Source organism: Octopus sinensis, linkage group LG18, assembly GCF_006345805.1.
Source record: "Octopus sinensis linkage group LG18, ASM634580v1, whole genome shotgun sequence".
Taxonomy (NCBI): domain Eukaryota; kingdom Metazoa; phylum Mollusca; class Cephalopoda; order Octopoda; family Octopodidae; genus Octopus; species Octopus sinensis.
Window position 1 is genome coordinate 8,645,540 of NC_043014.1, and position 18,876 is coordinate 8,664,415.

Genomic DNA, 18,876 nt, shown 5'->3' on the forward strand with positions numbered 1-18,876 from the left:
GGCCATGCTGGAGCACCGCCTTTAGTCGAGCAAATCAACCCCAGGTCTTATTCTTTGTAAGCCCAGTACTTATTCTATCGGTCTCTTTTGCCGAACCGCTAAGTGACGGGGACGTAAACACACCAGCATCGGTTGTCAAGCAATGTTAGGGGGACAAACACAGACATACAAACATGCACACACATACATATATATATACGACAGGCTTCTTTCAGTTTCCGTCTACCAAATCCACGCACTGGGACTGAACCCGGAACCATGTGGTTGGTAAGCAAGCTACTTACCACACAGCCACTCCTGCGCCTATATATTTACATAATAACAATTGTTTCAAATTTTGGCTCAAGGCTAGCAATTTTGGAGGTAAGTTGGTTGGATGAGTCGATTCAACCCCTGCATTTGATTGGAATTTTATTTATATCGACCCCGGAGAGATGAAAAACACATTTGACCTCGGCGGATTTTGATTTCTGAATGCAAAGTGTGGGAACAAATACAACAAAGAACTCTTTCCGACGCTGCTGCCAGCTTCTCGTCTAATATAATAATAATAATAATAATCTACTATAGGCACAAGGCTTGAAATTTTGCTGGAGGGGTTGCTGGTCGATTACATTGAGACACCAGTTTATAACTGGTACTTATTTAATTGGCCCGGAAAGAATACTCAGAACGTAAACACGGACAAGATGTCGCTAAGTATTTTGCCCGGCGTGCTAACGATAATAATAATTAATCGACCCCCGAAAGAATGAAAGACAAAGTCGACCTCGGCAGATTTTGAACTCAGAACATAAAGACGGAGAAAATACTGCTAAGAATTTTTAGCCCAGCGAATTAATAGTCTTTACTACAGGCACAAGGCCTGAAATTTCATAGGAAGGAGGGGGCAATAAGTAAATTACATTGTTCCCCCTCTCCCCATGCTCAACTGGTCCTTATTTGACTGACTCTGAAAGGATAAAAAACAAAGTCGACCATGGCAGTATTTGAACCCGGAATGTAGTGATGGATGAAATGCCACTAAGCAGTTTGCCCAGAGTGCTAATGACTCTGCCAGCTTGCTGCTAGTAATGATTTCAAATTTTGGCACAAGGCCAGCAAGGTCAGAGGCAGGTGTGTGTGAATCAGTTACCTCGTCTACAGTGCTCAACTGGAACTTATTTCATCGACCCTGGAAGGATGAAAGGCAAAGTCAGCATGGATGGAATTTGAACTCAGAACATCAAGATCGATTAAATGCTGCAAAGCTTTCCACCAGGTGTGCTAATAGTTTTGCCAGCTCACTACCTTAATCATGATGATGATGCTATTAATAATAATAATATGGGGTGACCCCCTTCGATCATGAATGACCATGGGATTGCACCTAGCAAGTTACTCTCCGAGGCACAAGTCCGGGTAATGTTGTTTTTATGGAAGACCAGCAGTTACCCATGCATACCAGCCTCCCCTTTTCATGCCACTGATGTTATCCAAGGGAAAGGCAAAGGAGCTGATAAGCTTGGCACCTGTGACGTCGCAACTCATTTCTACAGCTGAGTGAACTGGAGCAATGTGAAATAAAGTGTCTTGCTCAAGAACACAACACGCAGCCCGGTTCGAGAATCGAACTCACAACTTCGCAATTGTGAGCTCAGCACTCTAACCACTGAGCCATGCACCTTCACTAACAATGATGATGATAATAATAATAATCCTTATGTAGGCTCAAGGCCTGAAGTGTTGTGGGTAGGGGCTAGTCGATTTCATTGGCCCAGTATTTGACTTGTCTGATTTTATCAACCCTGAAAAGGTGAAAAACAAAGTCAAAACCAGCAGCATTTGAAATCCAAACATTGATTGAGAAAACTGAAGTATTTAATCGGGCCAACTGCTACTTCAGTCAATCTACTACTTTTGATAACAATCATCACCATCATCGTTGTTCAACATCAGCTTTCCATGCTGGACATGGTGCTGGCTGGCAGGGAGCTCTCCAGACTCCAAATGTCCATTGTGGCATGGCTTCTACAGCCGATGCCAACCACTTAACAGAGTGTGCTCGCTGCTCTTACATGCCACCTGCACAGGTGCATTTACACACAGCGGGCACTGGTGCCTTTTAGGTGGACAAGCTTGTATGTGTGAAATACAGTGATTTTAAATTAGCTTAACGTGTCTTATCATGTACAGCAAATCACCACGTCTCCCAGTTCATTGTCATTTCCTCAGTGAGGCCCAGAGTCCAAAGATCTTTTCTCACTAAAAGTAGTAAGATCATCATCATCGTTTAATGTCCGCTTTCCATGCTAGCATGGGTTGGATGATTTTGACTGAGGGCTGGTGAACCAGACAGCCGCACCAGGTTCCAATCGTGATCTGCAAGAGTTTCTACAACTGGATGCCCTTCCTAATGCCAACCACTCCAAGAGTGTAGTGGGTACTTTTTACGTGCCACCGGCATGGAGCCAGTCAGGCGATACTGGCAATGACCTCGCTCGAATCTTTTTACACATGCCACCAGCACAGGTGCCAGTAAGGCGACGTTGGTAACGATCCTAGGTATGAAATCTGTTTTTATTTTTTTACCCTTAATGTTCGAGTCCAAAGCCTTTCCAGATTATTGATTTCATACAAACCAAGTTTGGTCACCATGATCGGTACACTCTGAACTAGTGGTCCTCAACTAGGATCCTTATGGCTTTTTGGGGTCCACATAAGATTTTGCTGTTAATATTCATCTGCAATAAATTACTTATACTTTCACAATACACAAAATCAGCTTTACATAGAAGCCCCAGCCCATCCAAAGTGCCTTGGATCGCAGGATGGCCTGCTGTGCTTACCTAGGGTCATAGGGCGACTTGCCTAGCTTGAAGAGACCTATTGAGTCAAGTACATCAACATCAAAAAATCAAATGGAAATTGTAGTCCTCATACCTGTACCGGTGGCACGTAAAAAGCACTATTTGTACATGGCTGATGCCAGCACTGCCTTGACTGGCTTCCGTGCTGGTGGCACGTAAAAAGCACCCACTACACTCACGGATGTGGTTGGCGTTAGGAAGGGCATCCAGCTGTAGAAACACTGCCAGATCAGACTGGAGCCTGGTGCAGCCTCCTGGCTTCCCAGACCCCAGTCGAACCGTCCAACCCATACTAGCATGGAAATCGGATGTTAAACTTACCACACAGCCACTCCTGCACCTATATATATATATATATTCATCATGGTGTATTGGTATCTTCCATCTGGTCTTCAACCCAATAGAAACATAGTGAATACAGAACAAAGGTCTGTAGATCATCCCTAATAATTTGGTTGACTAGCGCATACTTTGGGGTTGCTTGATGAGAACCAATATGTAGCAACACAAAAACAACTTCGTCCTATACTTCTGTAAGCAATGTTAATTCTGTTGTAAATATCTGAACTGCCCCTTCTGTTCTTGGATCCCTTTTCTTGTTTCTCCAACAATGTCATTGGTCAGTTGAAATTTAAAAATACAAGACCAGCTGTTGAGACCATTGAACATTTTCCAACCCTAACCATCTTACTTCCTAAGTATCCGAAAAGGTTCCTTCTTAATATTTATTCCATAATATATTTTTAATCTAGTATGACTACACTAAGCATTTTAGGGCCCCTTGCAACATACACCATCTTCCTATTCATTCATTTACTTATCTTACGCTGTATAACTTTATCCTTTTACTTTTCTATGATCTTCTCTATTTATTCTTTACTCTGATGGAGCTCCTTGTTTCAGATTGGTTTTATTACCAATATGATTAATATTTTTACATATTTTGAATATCATTAGCAATACCATGTAACACTGGAAGCAGAAACAGCTGTTAGATGGGATGTAGTCTGTTTGCATTGAATTGATAAATAATAATTGATGTAAGTTAATTGTTGTTAATCAGTATTTCTCCATTTTCTGTTTTCTTTATATATATATATATATAGGCGCAGGAGTGGCTGTGTGGTAAGTAGCTTGCTTACCAACCACATGGTTCTGGGTTCAGTCCCACTGCGTGGCATCTTGGGCAAGTATCTTCTGCTATAGCCTCAGGCCGACCAATGCCTTGTGAGTGGATTTGGTAGACGGAAACTGAAAGAAGCTTGTCGTATATGTATGTGTGTGTGTGTATGTTTGTTGGTCTGTGTTTGTCCCCCTAGCATTGCTTGACAACCGATGCTGGTGTGTTTACGTCCCCGTCACTTAGCGGTTCAGCAAAAGAAACCGATAGAGTAAGTACTGGGCTTACAAAGAATAAGCTCCAGTGCCGTGGCACATAAAAAGCACCATCCGAACGTGGCCGATGCCAGGGGAGTCTGGCAGCGGCCATGATCGGTTGGTGCTTTTAATGTGCCACCGTCACGGAAGCCAGTCAAGGCGGCGCTGGCATCGGCCACGCTCGGATGGTGCTTTTAATGTGCCACCGTCACGGAAGCCAGTCAAGGCGGCGCTGGCATCGGCCACGCTCGGATGGTGCTTTTAATGTGCCACCGTCACGGAAGCCAGTCAAGGCGGCGCTGGCATCGGCCACGCTCGGATGGTGCTTTTTATGTGCCACCGGCACAGGTATCACAACTACTATTTATGTGATAAATTTGTATTTTTAGATGCTGAAGATGTCAGTGTTGAAGAAGAATCATTAGACGAAGATGGTGGTGATGAAGTCCATTGGTCTGGAGATGATTCTACCCTCAATAAATCGCTGAAGAGGAAACGGACAAAGACCAAGTCCACATTACCAGCAAGGTAAGAGACATTAAATGACATTTTTGTTTTGATTGATTTACTAAGAATGGAAATAGCGTACCAACAGTTCATGATTACTTCCAAAACAATGTGAATAAATAAACACTCCATTTCACTGAGTAATCTCAATGCTAAAGGGTTGAGTTAAGATTACCTTAACCCTTAGTTAAGTCTTAGTTAAATTTAATATTCTGACGATGCTTTAATCTTAAAAACGAAGGCTTGTGTATTTAATTAATCCTTTTGAAACACATGTTGTTTTGGTATGTGTAGCCAAAAAACCCAGAATATTTTTTCTGTTGATTAAATTGATGGATGCATGTAGAAAACAAAGTATAAAGTGCCTAAAACTCTTTTATTAGTATGTAAAATTATATATATATTATATAGTTTTATATTCTATCTATTGGGAGACGATCTCTGATTGGCTATTACACTTCAAAATGTTTCATTGGGCCAATGGATCAGCCGCTAAATCTTTCAGCTTGTATCACTTGGGCCGATGAGTTGGCCTGGGGTGTCCCAGAAGGGTTGAAGTTCATTTCTTTTAAAATGTCATCTCTATATATCATCATCATCATCATCATTTAACGTCCGCTTTCCATGCTAGCATGGGTTGGACATATAAACGGCAAAATGCCTGCGTGTGTGTCCTTTATACAAATCCACAATTTTTCAGTTAGAGGGCTCGCACTTTCTATGGTCATTCAAAACCATCCAAGTGTGGTCGTGCACATCTTTACATTTCCCCAGTCACCCCACAAAGCCATTAAAAAATCAAAAGAAGTGACTTTTTTGTGAATTTTCTATCCAAAACCCAATCAAAATGCCCGAAACTTGATACGCCAATTGAATGCCAGCTATCTGTATGTGATTGGTCAGAGATTTGGACAGTACTCGCGTGTATGTGCGCATGCATGCAGCTGTATATGCATGCACTAGCAGTATGACTAGTCATAGTACTAGTTTATTTTAATTTGTTTTAGAAGTTCAGTCTTAGTTTTACTCATGTTCTTTAGATTTTTGAATTGGTAACAAAGTGGTTCCTGATTTTCTTTTATAATATGAATTTTAGCCCTTTTGATATAAACAACTCCTTTTTTTCTTTTTCAAATTTTGTTTCCATGCCGGTGGCACGTAAAGAGCACCATCCGACCGTGGCCGTTTGCCAGCCTCGCCTCTGTGCCGGTGGCACATAAAAAGCACCCATTACACTCATGGAGTGGTTGGCATTAGGAAGGGCATCCAGCCATAGAAACATTGCCAGATCAGACTGGGCCTGGTGCAGCCTTCTGGCTTCCCAGACTCCAGTTGCACCGTCCAACCCATGCCAGCATGGAAAGCGGACGCTAAACGATGATGATGATGATGTTTTGTCTTATGCTTTGTCTGTCACTTCTTTAATAAATACTATTAAAATATCTACAGCAACAGAGCTGTAGCCTTTACCCCTTTAACAATTGAGCTGCCTATGTCCAGCCACTCAATTATTCTACCTCTTTTATGTTCAGTCTGGCCAGATTTGGCCTGTTGCACCCACCCCACAATGTCATTCTTAAAATAAACAATCACATCACTGAAATTTCAAAGCTATGTATGATTAATTTAAAACAATGTGAATAAGTAAGCTTTATATTTGGGCAGAGTAATCTGAATGGTAAGGGGTTAGGCCCTAACTTTTAACTGGTAGGGATACTAAGAGGTAACCTGATGTTTCACATTGGACATACATGTTGTGAGCTTTCAATTAAGATAAGAAATATATGATTAATCTAATTACAAATAAATAATTTAAGAACATCAATGGAATTTGTAGTTGTGGTGCCAGTGGCACATAAGAGAACCATCCGAACGTGGCCGTAGCCAGCACCGCATCGACTGGCCTCCGTACTGGTGGCACATAACAAACACCATCCGATCGTGGCCGTTGCCAGCCTCACCTGGCCTCCGTGTTGGTGGCACGTAAAAAGCACCATCCGAGCGTGGCCGTTCGCCAGCCTCATCTGGCACCTGTGTCGGTGGCACATTAAAAGCACCCACTACACTCACGGAGTGGTTGGCGTTAAGAAGGGCATCCAGCTGTAGAAACACTGCCAGATCTGACTGGCCTGGTGCAGCCTTCGGGCTTCCCAGACCCCAGTTGAACCATCCAACCCATGCCAGCATGGAAAGCGGACGTTGAACGATGATGATCCTATGTTTTGTGAAATGATTTCAAAGCTCCGTGCACACGTGTGTGTAGGGGGTGGGTGGGGAAGAGGTACACTGTTGCAGTGTGGAACTTTTAGTTGATAGCTGCCTGTGAATGGCTGTGTGAGTGAAGTGGTCAGATACAGAAGTTAGAGAACTATACAGTTATCATCATCATCATCATCATCAAATGTCCTTTTAATGTGCTGGCATGGGTTATACTGGAATTGGCAAGCCAGGGTTTTGCACCAAGATCTACTCTCTGCTTTGGCATGGCTTCTCCAGTCGGATGCCCTTCCTAATGCCGATCGCTTTACAGAGTGTACAAAGTGCTTTTCACATGGCACTAGCACCAGTGGGGTCACCGAGTAACTTGCAAGGAAAAGACCCTTCATCTGAGAGAGATCCCTCATTGGCCCTGATATTTTCATTCTCATTACCTATATACAGTGCACTCCAGATCCAGCATCTAGTCTCCTGAATTGCTTCTGTCTTTCTTTCTATCTGGGAGCTTGTCCTTATTTTTGGAAACACTGGTGTACCCCATTTCAAAGAAAGGTTACCTCTCTGTTTTGACCAATTATTGACCTAATGTTATTTACTCTTAATCTTAATTGGTAGTTTTATATCATCATCATCATCATCGTTTAACATCCGCTTTCCATTCTAGCATGGGTTGGATGAATCACTGAGAGCTGGCAAATCAGATGGCTGAACCAGGCTCCAGTCTTGATCTGGCAGAGTTTTTACAGCTGGATGCCCTTCTTAACACCAACCGCTCTGAGAGTGTACTGGGTGCTTTTATGTGCCACCAGCATGAGGGCCAGTCAGGCGGTACTGGCAACGATCTTTTACACATGCCACCGGCACAGGTGCCAATAAGGGTATACAAAAGCAAAACTGCATCTGGGAGTCAGCTATGGTTGAGTAAGTCTTATATAGTGCAATATTGTTCCTAAATGTGATATGTGCTACTGCTACAGGTATCCTTTGATTCCAAAGATGGTGATAAAAACTCACCTGCTACTGTCTCCTCTCTCTCCATTCTGATACAACAACTTCACCCTTGTACCACCCAGACTCACTCTTTCCAGGGATCTTAATCACCTCTGAGCCCAATCCTTCCTTCCTTTCTAATGCATCATCCCTCTGGAATATCTTCCACATTCACATTTTTCCTGCAGACATCAGCTTAGAGATGATCAAAATGGAACGCCAACCATATTGATGTCATCAGTGTGGGAGATCATGCGAGAGTTATGGGCTCAACCACCAGGGAGGTTCTGCTTCCTGATCAAGCGATAAAAGTGAAAGATGATGTGGAGTGATTTGAGGGAAATTTTGCTGTTCTTTCTAATGGATTGAGTGTCCACTACTGCAAATGCTGCTTGTGCTGGCTCAGCTGAAAAAAAAATTGGTTGTCAGTGTTGGCTTGATTGTGGTTATAAGGTACATAATGATTGTAAGGCGGCGAGCTGGCAGACACGTTAGCACGCCGGGCGAAATGCTTAGCGGTATTTCGTCTGCCGTTACGTTCTGAGTTCAAATTCTGCCAACGTCAACTTTGCCTTTCATCCTTTCAGGGTCCATTAAATAAGTACCAGTTATGCACTGGGGTCGATATAATCGACTTAATTCGTTTGTCTGTCCTTGTTTACCACCTCTGTGTGTAGCCCCTTGTGGTCAGTAAAGAAATAGGTATTTCGTCTGCCACTACGTACTGAGTTCAAATTCCGCCGAGGTCGACTTTGCCTTTCATCCTTTCGAGGGCGATTAAATAAGTACCAGTTACGCACTGGGGTCAATATAATCGACTTAATCCGTTTGTCTGTCCTTGTTTGGCGCCTCTGTGTTTAGCCCATTCTGGGTAGTAAAGAAATAGGTATTTCGTCTGCCGCTACATTCTGAGTTCAAATTCCACCGAGGTCGATTTTGCCTTTCATCCTTTCGGGGTCGATTAAATAAGTACCAGTTACGCACTGGGGTCGATGTAATCGACTTAATCCGTTTGTCTGTCCTTTTTTGCCCCCTCTGTTTGTAGCCCCTTGTGGGCAGTAAAGAAATAGGTACATAATAATGGTAACTGGACTCGTTAAATTTCTTTTTGTTTTTATCTTTTGTTTAGGAAGCGGCGAGGTGGAATAAGGCTCGAGGGTGAGCTGCCAGATGGCTGTGAAGCCGATCCTGAAACTGTTCGGCAGGAGGAAGAACGACGGCAGCTAGAGAAAGAAACGGCTGAAAAAGCTTTACGCAAACATGAAGAACAGGAGAAGAGACGGTCCGATTCGTTATGGCAGAGTTTCCTGACAGATGTCGGACAACGACCATTCAGCAGTGCGGGTGTCAGCGGTCGTTCGAGTTCTGGTTCTTTAGGCTCCCTCAACAGTGTGAGTTACCTGTTTTCTCTCTTTGTGGAATTCCTTTACAATCATTGTATGAACAAAGTTGAAAGGGGTGGTCAGAATACTCACTACGTTGACTTTGTGTCTTCCTTAATTATTTAGGGTTTCATGTGTCTTGTATCATCATCATCATCGTTTAACGTCCGCTTTCCATGCTAGCAGGGGTTGGATGGTTCAACTGGGATCTGGGAAGCCCGAGGGCTGCACCAGGCCAGTCAGATCTGGCAAGGTTTCTACAGCTGGATGCCCTTCCTAACACCAACCACTCCGTGAGTGTAGTGGGTGCTTTTTATGTGCCACCGACACAGGTGCCAGACGAGGCTGGCTAACGGCCACGCTCAGATGGTGTTTTTTACGTGCCACCAGCATGGAGGCCAGTCAATGCGGTACTGGCTACGGCCACGTTCGGATGGTTTTCTTATGTGCCACAAAACTACAAATTCCATTGATGTTGATCGATTTTGACTTGATTCTTGGAAAGGTGTAATACAATCTATTGCAACACTTCACAATATATGTCATTTTTTACTGCCCTCCATATCTTTGGACTCGTACTAATGGCATCTATTGGTATAATACTAATTACATCCTTAGACAGGCTTGATTTCATCCAAGACAAAGAGTTCATTATCAAGCAGAAGTGATCAAGGTGTCAGCAGGGCCTGTACATCATGTTAACATTGATCATTTTGATGATCACGATTTATTAGCTGTTGTTTACATCCCTTGAGAATGCTGTAGCCAAAGTCTGTCTGTTTCTCAATCCAAACTAGACTGATTGTGTGACCATCACTGAAGATGAAAGAAAGCCACCTGCCAATCTGTTCCAGTGATGACATTCAGTGCAAGGAGGGCAGTGACTGTAAATACCTTGGGGGCTTATGTTATTGATAATAAGAATGAGTTCCTTATGTAGTAGGGACCAGCTTGGACAGTGACATCAGATACCTTGGGGCTTATCATCATTTAGCGTCCGTTTTCCATGCTAGCATGGGTTGGACGGTTCAACTGGGGTCTGGGAAGCCAGAAGGCTGCACCAGGCTCCAGTCTGATCTGGCAGTGTTTCTACGGCTGGATGCCCTTCCTAACGCCAACCACTTTGCAAGTGTAGTGGGTGCTTTTTACGTGCCACCCGCACAGGTGCCAGACGGTGCTGGCAAACGGCCATGAACGGATGGTGCTTTTACGTGCCACCGGCACGGGGGCCAGGCGAGGCTGGCAACGGACACGAACGGATGGTGCTTTTACGTGCCACCGGCACGGAGGCCAGTCGGGGCGGCGCTGGCAACGGCCACGAACGGATGGTGCTTTTTACGTGCCACCGGCACGGGGGCCAGTCGGGGCGGTGCTGGTAACAGCCACGAACGGATGGTGCTTTTTACGTGCCACCGGCACGGGGGCCAGTCGGGGCGGCGCTGGCAACAGCCACAAACGGATGGTGCTTTTTACGTGCCACCGGCACTGGGGGCCAGGCGAGGCTGGCAGCGGCCACGAACAGATGGTGCTTTTATGTGCCACCGGCACGGGGGCCAAGGGAGGCTGGCAACCTTTTTGTACTGGGGACCAACCCAGAGTGTCTGTAACAAGCTTCCAAACCCTCTAGCAGTCAAATATTTCAAAGTCGATAAAGCTTTCTTTTTTTTCAAGGCATGGCTGAACAGTTTTCTTCTCTATGGAAATGAAGTCTGGACTTTGGAGAAGGTGCTTCGAGATTGCTTTATTCTTTTATTTGCTTCAGTCATTTGACTGTGGCCATGCTGGAGCACCGCCTTTAGTCGAGCAAATCGCCCCCGGGACTTATTCTTTGTAAGCCTAGTACTTATTCTATCGGTCTCTCTTGCCGAACCGCTAAGTGACGGGGAACGTAAACACACCAGTATCGGTTGTCAAGCGATGTTGGGGGGGCAAACACAGACACACAAACATATACCCTACATACACACACATATGATGGGTTTCTTTCAGTTTCCGTCTACCAAATGTGCTCACAAGCCTTTGGTCGACCCGAGGCTATAATAGAAGACACTTGCCCAATGTGCCACGCAGTGGGACTGAACCCGGAACCATGTGGTTGGTAAGCAATCTACTTACCACACAGCCACTCCTACGCCTATAGGATATTTACACCAGGTTTCATATGGGAGCTAAAGCATTCCATGGCATGAGTTCAAGTCCAAAGTAGGGTCTCTTGGAAACATTTCCCCTGTCTCTGTTGTTGTTCAATGCTGAGTAGGCTTTGCTGACTACTGGCATCTTGTTGAACAATAGACTGTATCAGTTGCTTTAGTTTGGACTTGAAGATTTCTGCAGCCTAATAGAGGATGAAGACTACTCCTCAAAAAAACAACTTTGACATTGAAGATCTATCAAAGCGAAGTGGAAACAGAAATTCTTGGCATGGCATAGTGAAATGTATCTTGGTTGCAGCCACTCGAAGAAGAGATCTTATTTCTTTATTGCCCACAAGGGGCTAAACATAGAGGGGACAAACAAAGACAGACAAAGGGATTAAGTCGATTACATCGAACCCAGTATTCAACTGGTACTTAATTTATCGACCCCGAAAGGATGAAAGGCAAAGTCGGCCTTGGCAGAATTTGAACTCAGAATGTAATTTAGCCCTTATTTATAAGTTTTATATATATAAAGCACCATCTGAACATGGTCGATGACAGTGCTCCCAACTGGTTCCCTTGCCAGTGACATGTAAAAAGCACCCACTACACCCTCAGGGTGGTTGGTGTTAGGAAGGGCATCCAGCTGTAGAAACACTGCTGGATATGATTGGACCCTGGTGCAGCCATCTGGTTTTCCAGACTTCAATCAAACCGTCCAGTCAATGCCACCATGGAAAATGGACATTAAACGATCATGAGGATATACACATGATGGACTTCTTTCAGTTTCTGTCTACCAAATCCACTCACAAGGCTTTGGTTGACCCAAGACTACAGTGGAAAACTCTTGCCCAAGGTGCCACACAATGAAACTGAACCCGAAAACCATGTGTCTTACCACACAGCCGTGCCTGCACCTATATTTTTCATTATTAGAAACATGCACATCAGTATAGCAGTTGTTGTCTAACTTCTGCCGAGGTCAACTTTGCCTTTCATCCTTTCGGGGTCGATAAATAAAGTACCAGTTTCGCACTGGGGTCGATATAATCGACTCAATCCCTTCGTCTGTCCTTGTTTGTCCCCTCTGTGTTTAGCCCCTTGTGGGTAGTAAAGAAATAGGTATTTCGTCTGTCTTTACGTTCTGAGTTCAAATTCCGCCGAGGTCGACTTTGCATTTCATCTTTTCGGGGTCGATAAATAAAGTACCAGTTTCGCACTGGGGTCGATATAATCGACTCAATCCCTTCGTCTGTCCTTGTTTGTCCCCTCTGTGTTTAGCCCCTTCTGGGCAGTAAAGAAATATATATATTATTGATTGTAATTGTCACCTAGGTGTTCTGGTGCTATCATCTACACTGTTTACTCTGAATTACTTATGACTAACTGGTATTTATTGTCTATTACAGCCCATTGGTAGCAGAAGTCCTGGTGATGGTGCCTCATCATCTCCCATGCAGACAAATGGCTCTGACGCCAGCTCCCCATTGAAAGGAACTTCCCCACAGAAGGTTACCATTACAAAAGTTTATGATTTTGCTGGTGAGAAAGTAGAGTAAGTATTTACCTAATTTTTGATCTTTTAAGCTTGTTTTAGAGATTAGACTGTGGCCATGCTGGGGTACAACCTTAAAATGGTTTTAGTCAAACTGGTGGCACTTAAAAAGCACCTACCACACTCTGTTAAGTGGTTGGCGTAAGGAAGGGCATCCTGCCATAGAAATTGTGTGACAACAGACAGCTGGAGTCCGGACAGTTCCCTGCTAGCCAGCCCCATGTCAGACCTATTTCTTTACTACCCACAAGGGGCTAAATACAGAGAGGACAAACAAGGACTGACAAACGGATTAAGTCGATTATATCAACCCCAGTGCGTAACCGGTACTTATTTAATCAACCCGAAAGGATGAAAGGCAAAGTCGACCTCGGCGGAATTTGAACCCAGAACATTGTGGCAGACGAAATACCTATTTCTTTACTACCCACAAGGGGCTAAACACAGAGGGGACAAACAAGGACTGACAAACGGATTAAGTCAATTATATCAACCCCAGTGCGTAACTGGTACTTAATTTATCGACCCCAAAAGGATGAAAGGCAAAGTCGACCTTGGCGGAATTTGAACCCAGAACGTAATGGCAGACGAAATACTGCTAAGCATTTCGCCCGGCGTGCTAACGTTTCTGCCAGCTCGCCGCCTTAACATGTCAGACCGTCCGACCCATGCCAGCATGGAAAGTGGACGTTAAACGATATGATGAAATCTCCTGTACATATTTTGTAATGTCTAGTACTTGTTCTATCTTCTATCAGGGTTTTTTCCTTTTTTTTCTTTTTGCTGAAGTAATGGAGACCTGAATAAACTAGCACCAGTTGTCTAGCAGTGAAGGGGGCAGACAAAGACACAAACATACACATATATGTATATGTTGCAGGCTTCCACACAGTTTATGTCCATTTGTTGGCTCAGGGCTATAATAGAAGATACTTATCCACGGTGTCATGCAGCAGGATTGAACCTGAGAACTCATGGTTGCAAGGCGAGCTTTTGCCTTTCTAAGATTCTTTGTTGATCTAGATGTGAACAGTTCTTGTACCCTTGAGAAATAAGTCTTTGTCATATGGACAGAGGGCAAACCTTTTATTGAAGTGGGGGTTAATCTAATTATATTCTTTTCTACTCTAGGCACAAGGCCCGAATTTTTGGGGGAAGGGGCCCAGTTATTAGATCGACCCCAGTATGCAACTGGTACTTAGAACGGCAAAGTTGACCTCAGCAGAATTTGAACACAGAACATGGTCTATTTATATTGACCCCATTACTTGACTGGTGCTAGTTTTATTTTAATCACCCCAGAATAACAAAAGATAAAGATAGATTCAGTAAGGTTCGAACACATGGGTAGGATGGATTTGTTGAGACAAATTTTCTTCAATCTGATGCCTTTCCTGTTGCCTACCCTCACCTGTTACCAGACAAATGATATCTCACCTTGACCAGACATGTCTTGGAAGAATGAAAGTAAAAGACACCTTGTTTGCAAAAATCACATAATATCAAGGCAAGGAGACAGTAACTAAACACACACACACAGATCAGGCATGTACTGGTATTGGAACCAATCATATCTTTGCCCCCTTACCAAGATATCTCTTTGCATAAATGTAAATCATCGTCATCATTGTTTAACGTCCGTTTTTCGTGCTAAGTCCATCCAAAGTACCTTGGATCGCAGACTGACCTGCTGTGCTTACCTTGGATCGTAGGGTGACCTGCTGTGCTTGGGGAGACCTTATTGAGTCAAGTACATCAACATCAAAATAATTATCAAATAGAAATTGTAGTCATGATACCTTTACTGGTGGCACGTAAAAAGCACCATCCGAACGTGGCTGATGCCAGCGCCCCCTAGACTGGCTTCTGTGCCGGTGGCATGTAAAAAGCATCATCCGAACGTGGCCGATGCCAGCGCCGCCTTGACTGGCTTCTGTGCCAGTGGCACATAAAAAGCACCATCCGAACGTGGCCGATGCCAGCGCCCCCTAGACTGGCTTCTGTGCTGGTGGCACATAAAAAGCACCATCCGAACGTGGCCGATGCCAGCGCCGCCTTGACTGGCTTCTGTGCCGGTGGCCCGTAAAAACTCATTAAAAGTCGATTGCTGTTGATTTTTTTCCTTTTTTGATTTCCTTCTTTCTTCTTTTAAGGATCAGTAAAGAAGTGGCTGCCAATTCCAAAGAAGCTAAAGAAGACAGTTTATTGAAGTCTGTCCGAGAAGGTCCATGTGATGGACTCTCCCCACCCGATAGTTCTTCTGCTTCGAAATCTTCCAACCCCACAACTTTGTCATCTTCATCCTCACTCTTCTCGTAAGTAACACAGAAATTACCTTATATTTATTTTTATCATAAAGTTCCATCATCATTTAACCCGTTTGTTACTGTATTTCTAACCAAAATACACCCCTTATTTGTATCACTTAAATTTTAAAATAATTGTGAACTTGAGTAGCTTGCTAACCAACCACATGGTTCCGGGTTCAGTCCCACTGCGTGGCATCTTGGGCAAGTGTCTTCTGCTATAGCCCCGGGCCGACCAATGCCTTGTGAGTGGATTTGGTAGACAGAAACTGAAAGAAGCCTGTCGTATATATGTATATATATACATGTATGTGTTTGTCCCCCTAGCATTGCTTGACAACCAATGCTGGTGTGTTTACGTCCCCGTCACTTAGCGGTTTGGCAAAAGAGACCGATAGATTAAGTACTGGGCTTACAAAGAATAAGTCCCGGGGTCGATTTGCTCGACTAAAGGCGGTGCTCCAGCATGGCCGCAGTCAAATGACTGAAACAAGTAAAAGAGTCAAAAGAGAGAGTTGAGCTGGTTTCATAACAAAAGGACCCTAATTTATATATTTATTGTGATATATTGATGTAATTTTTGGAAAACAATTTAACCAAAAGTTCTTAATCAAATCTATTTCATAACGTTTGTCTCATAGTGAATCAAATTACAGGTAAATATGGTTAAATTCAACAAAATATGATATCTTTTATTTAAATTTTATTTAAACATGAGCATAGAAAATGAATTATTAGTTAATATTCAATGAATATACAACAAAATTTTGATAGAAAAGAATTATGCGAATTACTGGAATATTTATTAAGACAGGTGTACCATAAAGGTAAGACAACAAAATACTGGAATTAGTCTTTGAAGAAAACTAGGAGTACCTACCATCAACTAAATGAAATAAACCCACCTGCATAAATATACAGAAATCTGTATAATAATGTATACAATCTGTACACAATCCAAATTAATCAAAATTTGTTACACATAGGTAAATTTTCTACTCTAGGCACAAGGCCTGAAATTTTTAGGGAAGGGGGCCAGTCGATTAGATCAACTCCAGTACACAACTGGTACTTAAATTATTGACCCCCGAAAGGATGAAAGGCAAAGTCGACCTTGGCGAAATTTGAACTCAGAACGTAGTGACAGGCGAAATACCTATTTCTTTACTACCCTCAAGGGGCTAAACACAGAGGGGACAAACAAGGACAGACAAAGGGATTAAGTCGATTACATCGACCTCAGTGTGTAACTGGAACTTAATTTATCGACCCCGAAAGGATGAAAGGCAAAGTCACACAGGTAAATTAAAATAAGAATATGATAAATTTGTAAAACAATATTTATACATCAAATTTATATATATTTATAAGCACAGGCATGGCTGAGTAGTAAGATGCTTGCTTCCCAACCACATGGTTCCGAGTTCAGTCCCACTGCATGGCACCTTGGGCAAGTGTCTTCTACTATAGCTTCGGGCCAACCTAAGCCTTAGAGGATATGGTAGACGGAAACTGAAAGAAGCCCATGGTATATGTATTTTTGTGTGTCTGTGTTTGCCCTCCTCCATCACTTGACAACCGATGTTGGTGTGTTTGCCTCCCTGTAATTTAACAGTTTGGCAAAAGAGACCTACAGGATAAGTCTTTGGTTCGATTTGTTCAACTAAAGGCAGTGCTCCAGCATGGCTGAAGTCAGATGACTGAAACAAGTGAGAGAATGAAAGAATGAGTGACAGAACACACACACACACTTTTCCTAAAAATGCTTGGATTTCCAATTCCATGTATGTGGAAAACCTCAAACTATCCACCCCCCCTTTTTTTTTTATATTCTGCTTAACAAAATCTTTCTGCAATAATTGCTTCAAAGGAAAAGGTAAAAAGAATAATCTATAGGTGCAGGAGTGGCTGTGTGGTAAGTAGATTGCTTACGAACCGCATGGTTCTGGGTTCAGTCCCACTGCTTGGCACCTTGGGCAAGTGTCTTCTACTGTAGCCTCAAGCCGACCAAAGCCTTGTGAGTGGATTTGGTAGATGGAAACTGAAAGAAGCTCGTCGTATATATGTTTTTGTGTCCCCCCCCACACCAACATTACTTGACAACCGATGCTGGTGTGTTTACGTCCCCGTAACTTAGCGGTTCAGCAAAAGAGACTGATAGAATAAGTACTGGGCGTACAAAGAATAAGTCCTGGGGTCGATTTGCTCGATTAAAAGGCGGTGCTCCAGCATGGCCACAGTCAAATGACTGAAACAAGTAAAAGAGTAATGGTTTTGTTTCCTTGGAAAGACTGACTGGGTCTATCTTCCTAAAAACAACAAAGAAAATCTGTTTTTAAATCCTTACTATATTCATGTACAGATTTATTTTTTTTTTATCGTGCTTGGAACTGTTGTCAGAGTTGTTTCACTTTCTCAAAAAAGAAAAAACTATCCAATTCACAACCACACAGATGGTTTTGTATGTTTGCTGTATATTTTCTTAGATTTTTACTGTCTTTCAAAAATACTTTGAATTCAAGCTTGCTGCTTGACAGCATGGAACTAGTATCCGTTTTATAGCCATTGTGAAGAATTTCAGAAAGATGTAATGGAAAACAATGGAAAAAAGAAAAATTAAAATCTCCAAAAATTCACAGTGTTCAAATATCATGGACAATAAAGGCAAATAGTGTCACTCAGTCGTTTAAATAGGGAAACCATGTGTTTTCATGAATTTACAAATGAGATTTGCTCTGAAATTCTCATTAGTGGCTGTGTGGTAAGTAGCTTGCTTACCAACCACATGGTTCCTGGTTCAGTCCCACTGCCTGGCACTTTGGGCAAGTGTCTTCTACTATAGCCTCAAGCCGACCAAAGCCTTGTGAGTGGATTTGGTAGACGGAAACTGAACGAAGCCCGTCATATATATGTTTATATATATATGTTTGTATGTCTGTGTTTGTTCCCCCCCCCCCCGCATCAATTGACAACCGATGTTGGTGTGTTTACGTCCCCGTAACTTAGCGGTTTGGCAAAACAGACCGACAGAATAAGTACTAGGCTTACAAAGAATAAGTCCTGGGGGCAATTTGCTCGACCAAAGGCGGTGCTCCAACATGGCCGCACTCAAATGACTGAAACAAGTAAAAGAGTATAAAAATACGAACAAGTGTAGCTTTATAAGACACTAACATTAACCCTTTTGTTACCAATCTGCCTAAGACCGCCTCTGGTTTTTACAATACAAATGTCTTGTTTTCAAAAGTTCCGAATTAAAATTTCCCACCAAATCTTAGTTACAATTATGTTCCTAACACTAGCTTAATGATAACTAAGATATTTTACTAAATTCTTTGTTATATTTAAAGTAATTGAAAGAAACACAGAGCATCTCAACAGAAATATGGTAACAAAAGGGTTAAAATATATAATAGAGAAACAATTCTTAATCCTTTTGATACCAACCCGGCTGAAACCACTTCTGGCCCTGTGGTACAAATGTTTTGTTTTCAAAAGTTCTGAATTAAAATTTTCCACCAAATCTTAGTCACAATTTATGTTCCTAACACT

At 42.9% G+C, this 18,876-nt stretch overlaps 1 protein-coding gene across 1 annotated transcript in view; it reads left to right on the plus strand.

Annotated features, from left to right (window-relative positions):
- Positions 1-18,876, plus strand: part of LOC115221435 (craniofacial development protein 1) — a 33,071-nt gene that overhangs the window by 1,842 nt on the left and 12,353 nt on the right. The window contains exons 2-5 of the mRNA XM_029791617.2: positions 4,616-4,754; positions 9,070-9,331; positions 12,873-13,018; positions 15,172-15,333. Coding sequence (XP_029647477.1) covers positions 4,616-4,754; positions 9,070-9,331; positions 12,873-13,018; positions 15,172-15,333 — 709 coding nt within the window. The remainder of the gene's footprint in view (positions 1-4,615; positions 4,755-9,069; positions 9,332-12,872; positions 13,019-15,171; positions 15,334-18,876) is intronic.